Here is a 21,409-nt window from a genome sequence, read left to right on the forward strand (position 1 = left end):
CCACTCACAGCCCCATAGGAAAAGTAGAGTGAGTTTCCTTCTCCCATATGCTTTATAATTTGTAGTATCTGAGTGTGGAATCAACCCCTGAAAAATTTGGTAATGGTCTATTAGAAGCATGTCTCCCCTCAAAGCAAAGAGTGAAGGTCATAAGAGTTTTTACTGATACAGGTCTTTCTGTACCTCCCCCCAGTTCTTCAAATCCCCTCACCCATATATTTGTGGGCAGTTACTGTATTGTGAGGAGGGCATGATTTACAGGAAGATACAAACTTCTTTGCAAATGCTCCTTGCTGAGTCAGGTTGGGCTATAAGATTAATTTCTATGGAAAGTGAAAATTCTTAAGAGACTGCCTCCAGTCTACAGAGGGGAAATGGAGGCAAATCCATGAAGAGATATGGGCACAACTGGCTTCAGCAGATAAAGATGAGAATGGAGTTTCTGTAGAGAACCCTCACCAGGGCAAAGCAGGGCACGTATGACCGTCCTAGGGTATGCAGGCCCAGGAAGTTTAGTTTAGTTTTGTTTTGTTTTGGAGATTCTGTCTATACAAACAACTGGATGCACTCAAAATCAGCATGTCAGCAACATTCCGTCTGCCCCATCTCATGTCATGCTGAGGACAAAATACCACACCAGGCCGCAAGAGTGATCTCCTTGCCAGATCATCTCCCTTGAATCAAGGACTGGCCATGGAGTCTCAGGACAGCCCCATATGCATGTGTTCCAGAGCTTCTCCTCCTCAAGGTATCCAGTCCACCTCACTGAGGTATTAGGGCATCAGAGAGCACCCTGAAGGGGGAGGAACAGACTGGAGCCCTGTTGATACACTGCCAACCCAAGCCCATCTCAGGCCCAAAGGAGTACTTTACACATTTCCAGGAAGGCTCTCCAAAGTCCTGGGCCTCCTAAGGAATGGGGCCCACAACAGAAGTCCTTCTGGCTCAGCTCTAAGGGCATTTCCAGATAAAGGCATGATGAGGAACTTTCCACAGAAGAGGAAGTCAGTCCATTTCATAAGCCCAACACTGAGTCAGAAAGTTCCTCCCACACTGCACTGTTATTGTTGCCACAGACTGTCACCAACTTGAAAGACAGGGTCCACCTTCTGCTGTTTTCAAACCCCCGTGCCTAGCACCAAGACAGACACTTCCAATGTTGTCAAATAAATGTTAAAAATCCTACCTCAAGGCAAGTTTGATTTTCATTATACAGTAGAGCATCTTAGAGAAATGAATAGTGTCTTGAAATTAGGTTAGAAGGCTTAGTTCAATCTCTGAGTTTCAGTCACCTCGTCTTAAAATGAAGGAGCTGGACCAGCAGATCCTTAAGGACCTTCCAACTTTAGATCCTATGACTTGAATATCTATGACTGGCCCTAATCAGGGAGGGATTACTGGCTTCCCAAAAAAGATGAGAGGGATTTAAACCAACAAACCTAGTCACCAAGGTTTAATATATGTAGGAAACTATTCATTCCACCATCGGCTACAGGCTTGGAGTCAGGTGGCAAACGCACTAATCACTCTGTCAGTAAGTTGAGCCTGTGTTGCTCATTCCCAATAGAAGCACTTGTAGGGCTGGGGTGGAATTTTTTTGTTCCTGTTCCAAGGTATCTGAGTCCAAGTGATCGGGAGCACATGGCTTCTGAAACCCCAATGTGAGCCCTTGCTCTGGAGACCACAGAGTCTAATTATATTGAACAGAGAACAGCAAAAGTCACAAAGCCATTAATGGGAGGGTAAGGGGAAAAATGAACACCCAGGGAGAAATTCAGTAGCTATTTTGAAAAACAGGAGATTTTGCTTCTTTGTCTCAATGACAAAGTAGCTGAGTCACCCAATCGCTCATGATCTCAGGAAACGCATTAGCTTTGGTTGAGTCTGCACTCATCCAAAAAGTGGAATGGTATGATGGTCGGAGAAAGCCCAGAAGGTCTGGCTCTGAAAAAAAAAGTAGGGATTTTGGGGGAAGGGAAAAGAGGTGCAGGACATATTTTAGAGCTTACAAACTGAAGATGAAATCACCATAAAGAGCTGTCAACGAAGCAATGCCTAGTAATCCTGAACTCAGGCAAAGCTCAAATGCCAGAGATGCCCTGAGATCAGGACTTTGAAGGGCGAAGATCACTTAAAACTATTCTACGCACAGACAACAAGAGACTAAGCTGAAGAATTTGCTTATGAGGCTTGCTAAAGACGCAACACATCCCTCTTCTCCTCTTGTCGAAGTGTTTGAGCCCAGGTAAAGCACACAGCCTCTGAACACCATGACCTCATAGAAACCCAGGTGCCCAGGAACTCCTGAGCCTGATGAGTATAACTCACAGCATGAGAGCCCTGCTGAAAGCCTGAGAGGACATTGAGGGGGTGTGAATACTGGAAATGCTGTCTTCTGTGAGGGTTAGACCAGCAAGGTCCTGAACAGCACATTTCCTGACCTCCTGCCTTCTTGGGAAAGCTCCAGAGAAACTGTAAATGAAGGATGAAGGAACCATCTCAGCTCATGGATGTCCTGAGTTCCCTTTCTCAAAGGATGGTGCAATGGTCAGGGAATACAAGGGAGCTCAAGGTCCAACCTCTGCTAGGAAGACTCAACCCGTTTCTGATTGACTCTGATGTTTTTGAGGCAAGAGAGGCCAACAGAGTTTAAAGTCCTGGGAAATAAACCAATGATAACAGCTGATAATTCAGCTTCAAAGGTTGGGTTAACTATTACCATGTGAAAATGTTGGCCATGCTTTGGAAATAGTTACGTGGACAGACAGTGGAAATTGTCATTATTTTTACCAAGACCCTTAGGTCCACCCTGGAAATGAGGGCACAAAGGTACAGAAGGTGTTGAGACATGGAACAAACACAGACTCTTCTAAGGTCACAAGATGAGTCAGCCACAGACAAGCAATTCATCTTTGCCTCAAAAAATTTTTCTACTTAGTGAATTTGGAAAGCTCAAAGACAGCTTTGGTGCAGATAAACAAACTTGTTCACAGTAGAGCAAGCTAGCAAGAGCTAGCTCACCCTGGCCCTGTGTCATTTTTCCCTCCCTGATTCTATAAAAAGCTCCCCCATAAATTCTAAAGCCCCATAAATTCCAGCCGAATGGATTATCAGACCAAATACTGGAAGCCTAGCTCTGTCTCAAATAGGAAGCAAAATTTGAATGTCAATGCTGCCCGTCACATCCCCTCAAACGCAGATCTTTCTCTTCTGCCAATCTCAGTCAGTTTCCACAGACAACTCTAAGTAAGAGACAAAAGACCCCGTCCAGTGACGTCCAGAGTCCAGACCCCGTCTCTTTCAGGCTGATGGTTGCTGCTTCTCATTCTCTAGAATGAGTCCCCTCCCGCAAGGCACCTCGTGCAAGAGAGTTCTGGGTAGACCAGCTACTTCATTTCCCAGACATGTTTAGACATGATAGAACCTCAAATGTGAACTTGGCTTGGTACCAAGAAATAATAAGATAATAAATATGAAGTGCCTACTATAGCACCCACTCAGTAAATGTTGGCTTTTATTCGTCATTAGATAGGTTATTCAAAAAATATAAAATTTTTTTAATTGAAGAATTTCTTTTAAATTGAATTAAGAGCCTACCATGGTCCCGGCACTTGGGTAGGACCAATGGATAACAGCAAGATAAATATAATTTGACTTCTACCTTTAGGAGGTTTAGAATTTATATGGGAGAGAAGACACACACGCCAACATGGTACAGAGTCAAATCTGATATATATTAAAGGAAAATATGAACAAAGTGCTGGAGGAGGGGAAATTCCTTTTGTCTGGTGAGGTGAAGCAGGCACCATAAGGTAGGGCCTGAAGAATGGGGGCAGCTTCTGCCATTCAATAATGCAGGGCTGCCCTTCCAGAGGGAGGGAAGCACGTGAGGAAAGATCTGGAACAGGACAGGGCATCCCAGGTGCAGGGGTAGCTGCATAGAAAGAAAGATGAGAGGAGGACTAAAAGGGAAGCATGGAGATGGAGATAGTGACACAATCTTGATTGCTTTGAAGTCAGGAAATACCAGTGGGAGGGCTACAGGAGCTGTCTAGGTCTGAAGAAAACTGCTCAGACTAAAGCAATGGTCATGAAGGAACAGGTGCAAGCCGACACAAATCTATGACAGTAAGACTCTGCCAGCACGGTGGGTATTTGGGAAGTGAGGAAGGCTTGGAATAGCCACCTCCCCTGAGAGTGAGGGCTGGCACAAGGCCACAGAGGGTGAGTGACATTGCTCTGCATGCCCCTTGTCTCTAGAAGGTGTGTGGTTTGTTTCTCTGTCATAAATCTTGCCCTGAATACTATCTGGAGACAGGGTTTTATTGGAGGACAGCTGCATCACTAATTTTAGGTTTGTGCTAGAGAAATAAGGCAGGTTTAATCTCCAGGGCAGGGAGGAGTCATAGTGACACAACGCTGGGCATCTGTTCCTACAGAGGCATCCAAGAATAACTCTCCCGGGGCTTGCTAGCATTTGGAGGCTGAACTCAGTAAAGCTATTCACGTCCCCTGACATGTTACTTCATCCCTGAAAGACCCCTTCAAACCCACAGGTTCTGGCATCCAAGTGGAGTTGAGTAGAACTCATTGGGGTACAACTTAGTTACTATTTGGGAAACGGAGTTCATGTGAGAAGGTGAGTAGTGGCAGAAACTTCCCATCTGCGTGTTCGCCTCTAGCTTTGCTGCCAGATCTGAAGCAGGCAGCCAAGTACCCAACAGCATTTATATTCATAACGAGGAACAATATTAAAGCACCTCAAAGCTTCCAAAATTTTTGGCGCAGTATTTCTTAATGCCCCCAACAAACCTAAGAGGTAGGACTTGATATTCACACTTTGAGAAATGTAACAGTTTAGTTAAGAAAGGATAAATGACTCGCCAAGGAATCAGCTAGAAAGAGGGGGACAAGGCGGGTCTTCTGATTTTAGCACCTTTGCTCTTGTCTTGCTGCTGGAGGCTGGGGGAAAGGCAGAAAACAAGGCAGCTTTGGGAAAGAATTCAAAAGCAGAGGGAACAGACATTTATTTCGCCTTTGAGAGGAAAGAGCCATACGATGGAGGAGAAAGACTCCACCTATCATTAAGCAAATTGGTCCACGAGTATACGTTTAGATGAAACACACATTTAGGTAACAGAAATTTAAACAAAGTTTAACCGCTTGTGATTGTCTTATATATGGTGGTTTAGAAATCAACTGCTGGACATAGACTGTGTAAGGTACTCCGGTGGCGGTTTAAGAGCTAAGGCTCATGTATCAGACAGGGTTTAAATTCCAGCTCTTTCACTTAAATCCCAGCATGTTACTTAACTTCTTTCAGCTTCAATTTTTTTTTTCCCTGTAAAATTGGGGAGAGTAATAGCACCTGCCTCGCAGAAGAGAGGAGAGGATCAAATGAGATAATGCATGCTAAGAGCTTAGCATGGGGCAGAGCACATAATAAATGCCATGGCAATGACAGCTGTATCGAAATGGTTGGTGGAAAAGCCTCTCCCTGATGGAGGTTTGGTTTTAATTTGGCATTTGGATCAAGAAGGGGAATCATCTTGTCTAACTTTTACAGAACAGACCAGAAATGCAGAAATATGCCCGAGGTCCCTGAAAAGTCATTTTGTCATCAGAAACATCCACCCCTGTTCATCCCTGGGGTTACTTTCCAGGAGAAAAAAAGCAATAGAGATGGCAACTAGCAAGAGTCTCTGAGAAGGGGGCTTCTGTGCTTTGTTGCTTACTCCCCCTAGCTCAATCTGAATAGGGAAGACAATAAAAGCTATCAGGATCCCAGAAGGGAAGGGCCTAGTGCCAAGGTAAGCTGGGAAGGGCTTGCCTAGAGCAGCTCTCCAAACAACATGGTACCCGAGTGAGTACTGTGTGATACTGGTATGTGGATGGGCCCAGGAGACATCACTAGATTTTCACATGGTGTAGGGTAAGCAGCCAAACATTCCTGAGCTGCCAAAGAGATACATAGAGACAACAGCAGATTAGAAGAGTCCTGGTGAGTAAGGCAAAAAGATATGGCTCATGCATTGCTGACCAAAGGACACGTTAAGACTGCATATGTCAGCAGCAAAGGCCCACACACCACGATAAGAACCGAAATATCCAAATCAAACATATTCAAATTGAATAACGGAACTTTAAAAGGGAAATAAAATATAATTACAGAAAAACCAAGAAAGTTAATTTCTTTGGTCACTGAGCTTGTGACTCTGAAGTTTTATACTTAACTAAATGAGGATCCCTTGACAGAATTTAGTTGAATCCCATTTTGCAATACATTTGCACTTCAGAGAAGAGATTTCTCAAATGAGGCACATGCAACACCGACTCCCCCAAAAAAAGGTGGTCTGCAAACAAAAATAGTTCCCTAACCAAATTAGTTTTGGGAAAGGGTATATACTACATACCCATCTTGAATATTCTGAATGTGTGTTGGCTTTATGAAGGCTTTGAGAAGTCTTACAGTAAAGAAATATACCTAACTTTGTTTAACCCAGTACTTCTCAATATATTTGATGAGAAATTTTTTTTTTTACCAAGATATAATGTTTTTCACTCTAGGAAATGCTGGTGTAGAGAGCTGCAGGTGAGAATGGATGATAATGGCATTATTGTGGTGACCCAAGAGAAAAATAATCAGGTGGAAGATGAGCTGGCGATTGATGCTGGGATGCAGAAAATCTCATGGCTGGTCATGGAAATGCTACTTTGCCAAATGACCCCATATATCTTGGAAACTGGCTGAATTTTTTCTAATATTCTTTCAAGGTCCTCGCTGAGTCACTCCCATAAATGATGGATCTTATTGGTTCCAAATATCTCTAAAGCCTGCGTCTCTGACCATCTCCCTTTTTTTAAGTTTGTGATTCAATTCTCTCCACTCCAGGAGGCAGGGCCAGGGAGAATAGGCTGAGTTTCACTTTCCAATCATAAAAACACATCTCAAAACTAGCACACAATCAGAATTTCATATCAGAAATTTAGGAACCCTGAGAGCATCACCTTTCCCTATGATGTCTGGACTGTCTTTTAAGGGCTGTACTCACTATGGTAGAGTCTGTGATTAAGAGATACCTGAAGGCTTCAGGCAAAAAACAAGGGCTTTTGAGTCAGACAGATCTGGCTGGATTCAAATCCCAACTCTGCCTTTTCCTAGCATTGTGACCTTGGATAAGACTCTCTCCACATCTGAGTTTCCTCATCTGAAAACGAAGATGATATTACATCCATTCAGGTTATTGTGACAATCCGAGGAAATGATGCATGGGTGGGGAGGGATGCGAGTTGAGACAGGATAAAATCATAGTACCATATCTACAAGGGGGAAGTCGTCGCTCAGTGAACTGGAAGCACCAAGAGAATATCTATGAGACCCCATATCTCTATCTACTACAAAGAAGACAAAAGTACTAAAAATTGCTCTGTACCTGATTACTCGGGTGCGCTTCTGGGTATAAGGGGTGATGACCTTGAGAAGCAGTTCCATTGCTCCATTAATTCCCAGCATGGCTCCTGTGGTGACTGAGAAAGACAAAAGCACACTAGTTATTGACCCATCTGAACCAAGCATTATTTTCAGCATTACAGAATGAGCCTAAAAGATAGGGGAGGTCCATCACCTTTCTTACCAAAGGCAACTTAAAAGCAGAGAAACTCTATGGTCTTTTATCCCTGGCTTGGAAGTTAAAGATTATCTGAAAAGCACACATTATCTTCCCACACTATCTCTTTCTCAAAAGGGTCCCAAGCCATGAAATTATGTTTTTCACTTTCTGGTGGCCCATTGCCCTACTCCTTTGTATAGTCAATCAGAATAGCTAAGGCAATTGCCGAGCAGATTTTTTCTGTAAGCAGATCTTTGGGTTTCTGGCAACTACTTAAGTTCAAGCTGTTTCACCCACCACCGACTTCCTATATGATACATACATGCACACGCACACACACACACACACACACACAGCCAGTATCTTAAAAAACACTTTCTTAGACGTATTTTGCTGTTTGGAGACTTCACAATGAAGAAAAGTCGTAAGTGGATGGGATAAGTTTCAGTCCAACTTGGATTGACTTCTTTAAAACTTCAAGAAGCAACCTAATAAAGAAGATAGTGCCCTTTTTGTTCCACCCCGGTTCCAAGTTCCCCTACAACTTTTGCACTCGGATCGCCCATCACTAAAAGGCTAAGGCTTGACTATACCTCTGTCCATTAGAATGGCAAAGGAAGAATCAGTTGGTCCTGCTCAGAGGTAACTACCAGAAATTTCTGCCTTTTTGCCCAATTGGATGGCTATAAAAACAGAGTGATAGATCTGAATAATAGAAAGAGACCGAAAGGGGTAGCTGGTCATCCTGGTGGCTTCAGGTAAGTACTTTGGATACAAAACCTCTCATCTCTGATGATGCCCCAGCCACTCTGCAATATTCCCAGCACCTCACTCCTCTCAGCTCACTTTAGGAAGAGCTCTGATCACGTCAAAAATAAGAGGAACCCACAGGATACAAAATGGAATCTTGGCCCGAGGCAAAACTTTCAGTGGGAGAAGGAAAGGTTATCTTCCAAGGTGTGACCCTTTTTCCTTTCCTTCACTGTACTATTGTAGTAAAACAGAGACCTATGAATGCCTTGTGCTTTGGGCCAGCTTTGTTCCAGGAAATATGAGTGGAAACAAGGGGGTCAGGGAGAAGCAAAGAGATAAAAACAAGGGAGGCTTATACTGGCTTGCTCCAAGCCTCAGGAAAGGAGGAAAAATGAAAAACTGGAGTGTCTAATATAGTTCAGCTCAGTAAAGTCCACCAGAGAGAGACTGAGGCTGATGTCTTAGTTATCACCAGGAGTGCGTGTTCCTGGAATATCCTCTATGCGTTCGTCCCTCCTGAGGCTAGTACAGGCAGTCATTGAATGGATCAAAATTCAAGAATTTGGCATCCTAGTTCTGCCCATCAATCTTCCCTTCCCATGGCTACTAACTCAGTCCTTACTTCTAACTTGGCAAAACACGCTGGAGTAAACTCCTGGCAAATAATTCAGCAAAATTCTAGTATTAAGTAGAGTTAGAGAGGAAATAGTTTTAAGAGCATGAATTCTAGCATGGGAGACTTTAGACTTGGAACTGAAAGAGGATAACAATAAAAAGTCCTCACTAAGTTCTTCCATGCTGGATGCCTGCCCAAGGTTAGACCTCTGGCAGCTCTATAAGCAACCTCACCGGCCATCTGAGAGCTGCCGAATGGTTCGCTGGCTGTCACAGACCCATTATGGTTCCAGCCAATTCCTTCTGCAGATAGGAGCTGTTTAGAAAACCTGCTGGAACATTCAACAGTGGCTAACAATTCACCAAAGTGACAGCAACCCATGGGCTTCATGAACTCCTCTTGCCTCTCACCAGTAAAGTCAATGTGTAGAGAGTGATCATATTTTTTAAAATATTTTATGAAACAGTTCATACAATAAATGTTGTCTTAGAACAGGAGACACATGGCCACCTCCTCATACCCACAGGCAAATCTCAGCATTTTTCAGAGCTCCCTGCTGAAGGAATTCTTCAAGATCTCTATAATAAGTATATATAATGAGAGTAAATTATTCATCTTAACTATTCTTTACGAAACCAAAATAAGATACTTCAAATCTCGTGCTGCTGGCAAGCTCCAAATGGGGGTGACACACCTTCTGCCTCCTCATTAATAAGAGTTGTCCTTTATACAAAGCCACAACTTCTCACTTAGATTTTCCTTTATTAGAGATGGGTTTGGACAGATTCTTTCAGCCTCTTTCAAATATTCTCTGATTTTCTGCTCAACATACATGAATGTGAGTGGAGATTCTGTCTGTGAACACAGAGTCAAGCATCTGTCTCATTATTCCCTAGAAATACTTTCTTTTGATGGGTCTTCCATGCTTACTCATGGAATTAACCAATGAAATATGTCCCTAATATTTTGTTAGTTCTGAGGATAGTTACGGAAAAAGGTCACCACCTGTTTACTCCCCTTATGTGTGTGATTCCTATTATTTCAAAGGACTGAGGGAAAAGATTAGAGCAGAGAAGAAAAACTAACACTTACTTAGCAACTATTATGTGACGAACTTACCCGTGAACATGATCTTACTTATCCCAACCACCAAGTCTATGAGCTCTTATTACAACTGTAATTTTACAAAGGAAGAAGCTGAGGTTAAACAGGTTAAGTGCACACATCATATGACTCTTAAGAAATGAAGTCAGAGTCAAGCCCAGGTCTTCTTGGCTCTAAGCTCATGTTCTTTCCTCTAGAGAGTATTATATCTAAACAGTTGTCACTTTTGTTCTGCAGGAAAGGGGCTTCGAAAGGAGAAATAAAAGTCTGTGTTCTTTACACTGAAATAGGTGGTACAGAATATAATCTATTAAAAACTGTATCTGTATGGAGAGTAGAATAAACATGAATTTTGCAGTTAGAAACTTAGCCCTCATGACTTATCTGTATGAACTCAAGCAATTTCTTCATTCTTCTAAGCTTCATTTTCTTTTTTCTTAGCTATGAAATGCTGAGACTACATACAGGATGGTTATGATTATCAGAAATAATTCAAATCAGGAGATGGCAAATAACATCAACCCATGTGCCATGATATATCAAGTTACCTGAAAGACTATGTTGAGAAGCATTGGGAGATAAACTTTGGTAAAGGATGTCATGAGCAATGAGTGACTTCACGGACATAGTGGAGAGACTTGTGATGTGAGGGTCGCTCTTGACAGCTGTAACACATTGCTCTATGCCTTGGATATAAGGACTGAATAAAGTCTGCCTTCCCCTGCCACAGGTCTTTTTCACCTTGTAGTACTGACAGAGAGACATAGAGTGCTAAAATGTTTTAGCTCCCAAGGGAAAACAATATGGATCTCTCACTTCAAGCACCGGCTCAAGAGTTCTCCAAGGCTGAGAAGAAGATGAAGAAATAACTTCTCACCTCTACGGTCTCTAGAACATGAGGCTCCTCCTGGTTTATTTATCTTGTTGGGACTACATTTGTCCTCCACCCATGCCCTCCTTCCAACCACACCCCCAAATGGTTTCCAGGTGTCCCAGCCCAGATCTGGAAGCCACCCCCAGAGAGCCACAATTGAGTTGCTTACCACTAAAGGCAAAGACACGCAGAGCCCAGAGACAGTGGAGAAGGTTCTGGCTGTGAGACAGGTTTTTCCTCGCCAGAATCAATGTCACATCAAGTGCTTCAAATTCCAGTGCCTTCTGTCCAAACTTTTTATCTATGAACACAGATCAATCCATCTTAGTTGTGTTTCACATTAATTCTGAAGGTTGTATAATGTGTGGGGGAGAGGAAGGCAAAGATGGTGGAGTGAAGAAGATTATCATGGCCAATGAGACTTTTCGGGTCTAGTAGAAAATGCTACTAAGTATGTCCCCATTGGAGCCAGATGACTCAAAAGAGCTAATGGAGGGTATACATATGGTCCATTATTCTTCAAGTAATATTTACATTAAGTCTTGTGGGTTGTATGACTTGCACCCCCTATATGTAAAAATGTTTCTGGTTGTCCTCAAACATGAGCTACAGTTTAGCTGGGTATAAATTTCTTCCTTTAAGACAGTTCCAGAAGTAAGGATACTTAAGTTACATAACATTCAAATGCATTGTGTGAACCTTGATTGGATCCTTCTCTGAACATGTCTGTAAAAGGCATGCTGGGAACATTTGAAGAAACTGGAATGAATATAAATATGTATGCATTGTTAATTTTGTTAGATTTATGACCATGGTATTATGATTATATAGGAAAACGTCTCTTTTCAAAGAAATGCACTCAAAAGTATTTAGGAGTAATGTTATCTCTAATTTTCCTTAGAAGATTTCAAATAAAAATAAATAGGTTAAGGAAATATGGCAAAATGTTAACAATGGTTAGAGCTAAGTGATAGGTATAGAAGAGGTCATCTTTCTATACGGTAGAGAACTTTATAATAAAACATGAAAACATAATTTCAGAAAATAAAATTTTCTCCCCAAATTTCTCTAAATTATTGATCCAAATAACCTTATATTCAGTGTTGTGGGTTAGTCATTATTATTTTAATAATTACTAATAATTATTAATTATTAATATTATTTAATAATTAGTAATAAGCATAAAAAATAAAGGGAAAATATTTTTTAATTCTATGCTCCTGGCTCCCACTAGGGATAATATGTGACTGTGCCACCTGTCACATTTGTTTGTGTCCTTTCCAAAGTGCAATGCCCAAATCACCATGTTTGTTTTTGCAAGAATACAGTCACTACCAGATTCATAGCAAGTGGAAATAAGTAAAACAGAGACAACATCCTAAACCTCATTTACCAATATTTATCTCTGGACCAAAAGACACCAAAAGGCAAAGAGTCTGTGACTGAACTCATATGACCCGTTTGCTTTATTGGAAAAGAAAGATGCCTATCTGGCTCCATTCATGAGCAGCCAATCTGGTTTCTGTTCTGTTCAGGTCAGCCCCTGACAGCTTGAATGTCAATATCAAGGACTACCATCTTTAATGGCAGAAGGTGTAATTATGACAATAATAATATCAAGGTCCATAACTTGAAAATCACTGCCCTGGTGCATCACTCATCTCTCTTTCTCCTATGAAACCTACATGACTCTTGTCCATGAAGCTTCTGGTGCCACATGCTAAGCAGGCAACATACAACCTTGCTTAATCCTTACAGCAACCCAAGAATTATGTACTGAGACCCATTTTGTAGATGAGAGCCCAATGGTAACTTGCCCAAGGTCACACTGCTAATAAATGTCAAAGCCAGGCCTGAAACCCAGATCTGACTTCCCAGCCTCTGCCATTTACTACCAGGGTGTATGTCATGCCTTTTCTGTCTTTTTTTGGAATTCACTTGGCCCACTCTTTGTTTTGCTGACTTCTTCTTATCTTTCAAGTTTGGGCTCCAATGTCACCTCTCTCTGTCCACACCATCTTAGAGGAACATCACCTTTTCTTTTCCTTCCAGTTATTATCTAGTTAATTATCATTGTCTGCTATTATCTAGTTAATCTAGTTAATTATTCTGCCCTTCCCCACTTGAATGTAAGTCCCATGCGAAGAGGCCCCTTATCTGTCTTTGTGACAGTGATGTTCCCAGTGTCTAGAACAGTGCACAGCCCTGGGAGACATGGAGTAAAAATCTGTTGAATATTCAATGAATATTGGTTCTATTGGTTTTGTCTGGAACATGCTCATGCAGGTGCTGGCTGATGCCTGGGTCTCAGTCATTATTTGTGAAATGTAGAACGGACTCAAATCACAGCTCCAAACATTGAAAGGAAAGAGTATCCCAGAGCCCTGTGCCCTCAGCTGCTGCTGCCTGCACTGAGCATCAAAGATCCAACTTTTGGAGGACCTGAGCTTCTCGACTGTGATTTATGTAAGACTGCACACAATCGGAGCTTAACTGTTAGGACTAATTTGCAACGTTTACATGCATCCTGAGTGCCCAGGCTTTTTCAAATGTGCTCCAAAAATTTCTAGGGTTGTAGGGAGGTGTTTCAGTCTTCTATGAGGAAAGAGAAATGGATGTGCGGCATAAGTGGAAAGAATTCTAGACCCCCATCTTCTCTTCAACCAAGGAAGCTCCACTTCTATGTGACATACTGTAGTGAGTTGAAAACCATGCCCCAAAATTCATGTCTGCCTGGAACCTCAGAATGTTATCATATTTGGAAATACAGTCTTTGCAGACTTAATTACTTAAGATAAGATCATACAGATTTGGATGGGCCCTAAATCCAATGGCCAATATCCTTATAAGAGGAGAGGACACAAAGAAAGACACAAGAGTAGAAGGCCATGTGAAGATGGATGCAGAAATTGGAGTGATGTGTCTATAAGCCAAGAAACACCAAGGATTGCTGGAAATTACCAGAATCTAGGAGAGAGGCATGTAAGACATTCTCCCTCAGAGCCTCCAGAAGGAACCAATCTTGCTAACCTCTTAATTTCAGACTTTTGGCCTCCAGAACTGTGAGAAAATAAATTTCTGTTGTTTTAAGCCACCCAGTTTGTGGTAATTCGTTACGGCAGCCCTAGGAAATTAATGCATTTACATAACGAACCTCCATATAAGATGTTATTTGAAGAAATGTTCCATTTATTTTTAAAGTGATTGAAAACCTCCTTGGAGTATCTCCCCTCTGTCCCCCATATGCCTCCTGCCCCATGTAGTCCATGCCTGCTCTGGGTCCTGTCCTAAGCACCTAAGTACCTTGGATTTGCTGACATCTACGAACCTCTCCTGGACCCTCACCTTCCAGGTGAGGCTGGGGCTGGTCCTGCCATCAACACCAAGGTGTCTATACCTCCCTGCTGCTCCTCCTTGTACTCCCCACAAAAGCTTCCCAAATTGCTCTCATGATAACATCCCCAGATGCCCTTTCAGTCATCTTTGGGTCCCAGGGGTATGGGTACCTCGTAGGCCAACTTTGGCCAGCAGCCGGAAGAGGGGCAACAGGATATCATAGTCTGGAGAAGCCGTCCTGGCTGTGTCCACCAGGGTCTGCAGAAGGGCTTCGCTACCACCCTTGCTGATCACGTAGCAAATCCTCCGGTCTGTGCCTGAGGGGGAAAGCAGAGGAGTGCTGAGCCTCAAATAACTACCCTCATTTCCTTGGAACAGAAAGCAGACCCCACAGCTAGAGACAGAACAAGGATTGGTTCATTTCACCCCAGAAACGAAAACTGTGGAGTTCTTGAAGCAACTTGTGTAAAGTTGTGCTATTAGGTAAGGGGCCAGGGTTGTGGGGTGGGGGTGGGGTGTGAAATGGAGAAATAATGGAATATTTCAGAACTTGCAGCAGCTGTAATAAGCGGAGCCTAAAATCTACTTTCCTGAGAATCTATTAAGTCTCAGTGTATGTGTGCACTTGTGTTGCATGTATAGAAATATGCATATAAGCTTATGTATAATCATATACTTAATTAAAGAGGGATCAGTATCCCCTCAGCTATAGGTTTGAATCATCTACAAGAGGGTTTGGTTTGATAGCTTATCTGGAATAATTTCATGGATGGCGTTAATGATCATTTGGTGCTGACCTTCAGTAACAGATGTGCGGTAAATATGGAAACAACCAGAATAATCCCTTGAGAAACAAACATCTAATCATACGTCTAGGGAGTTTGAAGAGTGTCTGGGGCTAGGGTAAGGTATACTGGTCTTTCTACCTAAGAACAGTTTTAAACATCTTGCCCCAGGACAAGTTCAAAAGCAGTGATTACATTTCAACTTGGAAGGGGACCCACGTGACTCTCTATGCACTTGGATAAAGGTGGCCAACAGGGTGGGAGATGATTAGCAAAGAAGACCCTCTGATTTCTCGTCCTCTACTAAAGGGGCAATAATCAGTACCTATTTCAGAAGGAGAACTCCAAGGTTTCATTCTAAGAGTTCCAGACACCACTGGACAAACTGAAGGCAGAACTACCACAGAAGACAAGTGGTCTTCACCTACAGAGGGTACCTCGCGCAGAAGAAGGGAAGTCACCCTGCCATTGGAGGGCAGCACAGCCTATGGAAAAACCTCAGTATGAGTGGACCCTTCCTCCTGAATCTGTAATCTGAGGGTTTGTGGCTTTGGAGCGACATTCACTTCGGTACTGTCTGTTTGGTGATAATACCTCTTTCTAATGCAATGTGACTGGCTACATAGAAGTGAAAACTGAGTAAATGTTGGAATGTCCAAGAAGCTGTGTTTTCCAAGACCCTCACATGGAAATGAGCTAATAGAGGCGTGCCCCAGTTAACTCAGTTGATGCCAATATAGTCACCTCTGTCATCTTATCTCTGAAAATGTAGTGGCTGACCACTCTGCTAAGTCCAGCTCCTGCCTCATCTTCCTGTCTCCACTGGACATATGAAGGGAGCTGCCAATACCTGGCTCTCTAAATGGGCCACGATGAGGGAAGCAGGGGAGGCAACAGGTCGAATTGCTGAGGGCTGGAGGTCCTTGTCCCCAGAAATGAAGTATCATAGAATCACCACCAAGAGTCTAATTCCCCCCTAAGTTTGGATCACCATAGGGTGAGTGACAAGACTGAAGAGCCCAAAGTACAACCATCCCATGGTGATTCTGTCTCTCACAGAAAACTTGAGCTGGAGCAAACCCCCAGGCTACATAGGTCCCTGGGAGACACCACAGCTGCATGCCTCCATGTCTACCATACAAGGGATGAGGGTATGGCTTACTCACCAACGGAAAGCAGATCTCCGAGGACCTGAAGGATGGTCAGGGTGGACTCCCTGTCAGAGGAGCTCTGCAATGAAAGCACAGGCAGCCATTTTTAAGAAGGGTGCAGCCACTATGGAGAACAGTATGGAGGTTCCTTAAGGTTACCATATGATCCAGCGATCCTACTCCTGGGCATATATCCAGAAAAGATGAAAACTCTAATTTGAAAAGATACATGCACCTGAATGTTCATTACAGCACTATTTACAATAGCCAGGACATGGAAGCAACCTAAATGTCCAGATGAATGGATAAGGAAGATGTGGTACATATATACAATGGAATATTACTCAGCCATAAAAAAGAATGAAATAATGCCATTTGCAGCAACATGGATGGGCCTAGAGATTATCATGCTAAGTGAAGTAAGTCTGACAGAGAAAGAAATATATCATATGATATAACTTATATCTAAGTTATATCATAAAATTAAAAAAAAATTATTCAAGTGAACTTATTTACAAAACAGAAATAGACTCACAGACATAGAAAACAAACTTATGGTTACCAAAGGGGAAAGGTGGGCGGAAAGATAAATTGGGAGTTTGGGATTGACATGTACACACTACTATATATAAAATAGGTAATCAACAAGGACCAACTGTATAACACAGGGAACTGTACTTAATATTCTGTAATAACCTAAATGGGAAAAGAATTTGAAAAAGAATAGATACATGTATATGTATAACTGAATCACTTTGCTGTACACCTGAAACTAACACAACATTGTAAATCAACTATACTCCAATATAAAATAAAAATTAAAAAAAAGAAGGAAGGCAAAAGAAAGGAGGTGGCATGGTCAGAGTACACATGGGAATGGCAGGGCTGTGTTTCCTTTTACTGAGAAAGACTTCCTGCCATAAGAGATGGTTGAAGGGTTGTTCCTTAAATAATGACTATGAGGGGACTCACTGAGTTAAGGTCTCAGGGGTTCTGCCACCATATTTAGACTTCAGGATCCTTCTTTGGGGACCCATTTTTTTAGTAACATCAGCAAGATGGGCAAGAGAATAAACATTGATAATTTATGCAGAAACAGCAAATGAAAGGGGCTTTGTGAGCCAAGTTAGCATAGTTCTCACTTATTTCAGGAGGCTTGGACTATTAGATGCAGGGCAAACAGCAGAAACCAAAACCCACTAAAATGTTCCGACGGAAAGAATTCCCTGACTGACAAGGATGAATTTTTATTTTCTCAAGAGACACCTAGGGTAGCACCAAATCACATGATATAGATGCTCTATGGGATGCTTGCAACGCTTGATACCCTCTACCCTTTGTTATACACAAAAGGACGCTGAGATTCAGAGGGAGGGAGGATTATTCAAATCTTCTGTGGTAACCCACAGAGAAAACCCTAAAGTTACAGCCCAGGCCAGGTTCCCAAAAATCAGGCCAGTGTTTCTTGTGCTGTAATATGCTAATTTTCTAGATCACAAGAACTTATTTATCTACTAGTTGCAAGTTTGTACCCATAAATAACACCTCTCCAAATCCCCCACTCCAGCCCCTGGTAACCATCATTCTACTCTCTGTTTTTGCAAGTTCAGCTTTTTTAGACTTCATGTATCAGTAATATCATATAGTATTCATCTTTATCTGACTTATCTCATTGCACCTAATGCGTTCAGGATCCATCTGTGTTGTTGCAAATGGCAGGATATGCTTTTTATCATGGCTGAATAATATTCCATTGTATGTATATGCATCTTCTTTATCCCTTCATCTGTTGAGTGCACTTAGGTTGCTTCCATATCTTGGCTATTATGAAAAATGCTGTGGTAAACATGGGTGTGCAGAATTCTCTTCCAGACACTGCTTTCAATTCCTTTGTATATATAGCCAGGAGTCCTATCTTACACCACTCACAAAAATTAACTTGAAATAGATCAAAGGATTTTTTTTTGTTTTTTTAGTTTTGGGTCCCACTGCATGTGGGATCCTAGTTCCCCAACCAGGGATCGAACCCACAGCCCCTTCATTGGAAGTGTAAAATCTTAACCACTGGACCTCAAGGGAAGTCCCAGATCAAAGATTTAAATCTAAGACTTGAAACCATAAAACTCCTAGAAGGGAGGAGACCTTCAAGATGGTGGAGGAGTAAGATGTGGAGATCACCCTCGTCCCCACAAATACATCAGAAATACGTCTACATGTGGAACAACTCCTACAGAACACCTACTGAACGCTGGCAGAAGACCTCACCTCACAAAAGGCAAGAGACTCCCCACGTACCTGGGTAGGGAAAAAGAAAAAAGAATAAACAGAGACAAAAGGATAGGGACGGGACCTGCACCAGTGGGAGGGAGCTGTGAAGGAGGAAAGGTTTCCACACACTAGGAAGCCCCTTCGCGGGCGGAGACTGCGGGTGGTGGAGGGGGGAAGCTTCGGAGCCGCGGAGGAGAGCGCAGCAATAGGGGTGCAGAGGGCAAAGCGGAGAGATTCCTGCACAGAGGATCAGGGCCGGCCGGCACTCAACAGCCCGAGAGGCTTGTCTGCTCACCCGCCGGGGCGGACGGGGGCTGCAAGCTGAGGCTCGGGCTTCAGAGGTCAGACCCCAGGGAGAGGACTGGGGTTGGCTGCGTGAACACAGCCTGAAGGGGGCTAGTGCACCACAGAAAACTGGGAGGGAGTCCGGGAAAAAGTCTGGAACTGCCTAAGAGGCAAGAGACCATTGTTTCATGGTGTGAAAGGAGAGGGGATTCAGAGCACTGCCTAAACAAACTCCAGAGATGGACGTGAGCTGAGGCTTTCAGCACGGACCCCAGAGACGGGCATGAAATGCTAAGGCTGCTGCTGCAGCCACCAAGAAGCCTGTGTGTGAGCACAGGTCACTATCCACACCTCTCCTCCCGGGAGCCTGTGCAGCCCACCACTGCCAGGGTCCCATAATCCAGGGACAACTTCCCCGGGAGAATACACAGCACGCCTCAGGCTATTGCAATGTTATGCCGGCCTCTGCCATCACAGGCTCACCCCACATTCGTACCCCTTCCTCCCCCCGGCCTGAGTGAGCCAGAGCCCCCTAATTGGCTGCTACTTTAACCCCATCCTGTCTCAGTGAAGAATAGATGCCCTCACGCGACCTACAAGTAGGGGCCAGGCCAAATCCAAAGCTGAACCCCAGGAGCTGTGCAAACAAAGAGAAAGGGAAATCTCTCCCAGCAGCCTTAGGAGCCGAGGGTTAAATCCCCACAATCAACTTGATGTACCCTTCATCTCTGGAACACCTGAAGAGACAACGTATCATCCCAAAATTGAGGTGGTGGACTTTGGGAGCAACTGTAGACTTGGGGTTTGGTTTCTGCATCTAATTTGATTTCGGTTTTATGTTTATCTTAGTTTAGTATTTAGAGTTTATTATCATTGATAGATTTATTTATTGATTTCTTTGCTCTCTTATTTTTTTATACAGATATATATTGGTTTTTCCTTTTTCTATTTTTGTGAGTGTGTATGTGTATCCTTCTTTCTGTGATTTTGCCTGTGTAACTTTGCTTTTACCATTTGTCCTAGGGTTTTGTCTGTCCATTTTTTTTTTAGTACAGTTTTTAGCACTTATTATCATTGGTATCATTGGATTTGTTTTTTGCTTCGGTTGCTCTTTTCTTTCTTTACTTTTTCATTAATTTTTAAGTTTTTAATTTTTAATAATTTTTAATTTCAATAACTTTATTTTATTATATCTTATTTTTTTCTTTCTTACCTTCTTTTTTTTAATCCCTTTTTTTCTCAGCTGTGTGGCTGACAGGGTCTTGGTGCTCTGGACAGGTGTCAGGCCTGTGCCTCTGAGTGGGAGAGCCGAGTTCAGGACATTGGTCCACCAGAGACCTCCTGGCTACACGTAATATCAAACAGCAAAAGCTCCCCCAGAGATCTCCATCTCAATGCTAAAACCCAGCTCCACCCAATGACCAGCAATCTACAGTGCTGGACACCCTATGCCAAACAACTAGCAAGGCAGGAACACAACCCCACCCATTAGCAGAGAGGCTGCCTAAAATCATAATAAGGTCACAGACACCCCAAAACACACCACTGGATTGGTCCTACCACCAGTAAGACAAGATCCAGTGTCATTCAACAGAAAACAGGCACCAGTCCCCTCCACCAGGAAGCCTGCCCAACCCACTGAACTAACCTTAGCCATTGGGGGCAGACATCAAAAAACAATGGGAATTATGAACCTGCAGCCTGCAAAAAGGAGACCCCAAACACAGTAAGTTAGCAAAATGAGCAGAAAGAGAAATACACAGCGGATGGAGGAACAAGGTAAAAACCCAGCAGACCTAACAAATGAAGAGGAAATAGGCAGTCTACCTGAAAAAGAATTCAGAGTAATGACAGTAAAGATATCCAAAATCTTGGAAATAGAATGGAGAAAATACAAGAAACATTTAACAAGGACCTGGAAGAAATAAAGAGCAAACAAACAATGATGAACAACATAATAAATGATATTAAACATTCTCTACAAGGAATCAATAGCAGAATAACTGAAGCAGAAGAATGGATAAGTGACCTGAAAGATAAAATGTCTCAGAGACATCTGGGACAACATTAAAATCACCAACATTCAAATTATAGGGGTCCCAGAGGAAGAAGAGAAAAAGAAAGGAACTGAGAAAATATTTGAAGAGATTATAGTTGAAAACTTCCCTAATATGGGAAAGGAAATAGTCAATCAACTCCAGGAAGCACAGAGAGTCCCATACAGGATAAATCCAAAGAGAAACACACCAAGACACATATTAATCAAACTATCAAAAATCAAATCAAAGAAAAAATATTAAAAGGAGCAAGGGAAAAACAACAAACAATATACAAGGGAATCCAGATAAGGTTAACAGCTGATCTTTCAGCAGAAACTCTGCAAGCCAGAAGGGAGTCGCAGGACATGTTTAAAGTGATGAAAGGGGAAAACCTACAACCTAGATTACTCTACCAGCGAGGATGTCATTCAGATTCAATGGAGAAGTTAAAACCTTTACAGACAAGCAAGAGCTAAGAGAATTAAGCACCACCAAACCAGCTTTACAACAAACGATAAAGGAACTTCTCTAAGCAGGAAACATAAGAGAAGGAAAAGACCTACAATAACAACCCAAAACAATTAAGGA

The 21,409-nt window shown here is 42.6% G+C and overlaps 1 protein-coding gene across 1 annotated transcript in view; it reads right to left on the minus strand.

Annotated features, from left to right (window-relative positions):
* Positions 1–21,409, minus strand: part of LOC111169336 (AGBL carboxypeptidase 1) — a 199,354-nt gene that overhangs the window by 114,687 nt on the left and 63,258 nt on the right. The window contains exons 2-4 of the mRNA XM_089906228.1: positions 16,245–16,308; positions 14,464–14,610; positions 7,434–7,527 (exon numbers count right to left, since the gene is read on the minus strand). Coding sequence (XP_089762354.1) covers positions 7,434–7,527; positions 14,464–14,610; positions 16,245–16,308 — 305 coding nt within the window. The remainder of the gene's footprint in view (positions 1–7,433; positions 7,528–14,463; positions 14,611–16,244; positions 16,309–21,409) is intronic.

Source organism: Delphinapterus leucas, chromosome 2 (genome assembly GCF_059928025.1).
Source record: "Delphinapterus leucas isolate spDelLeu-1000000601 "Yukka" chromosome 2, BTC_Dleu_Yukka2, whole genome shotgun sequence".
Lineage (NCBI taxonomy): Eukaryota > Metazoa > Chordata > Mammalia > Artiodactyla > Monodontidae > Delphinapterus > Delphinapterus leucas.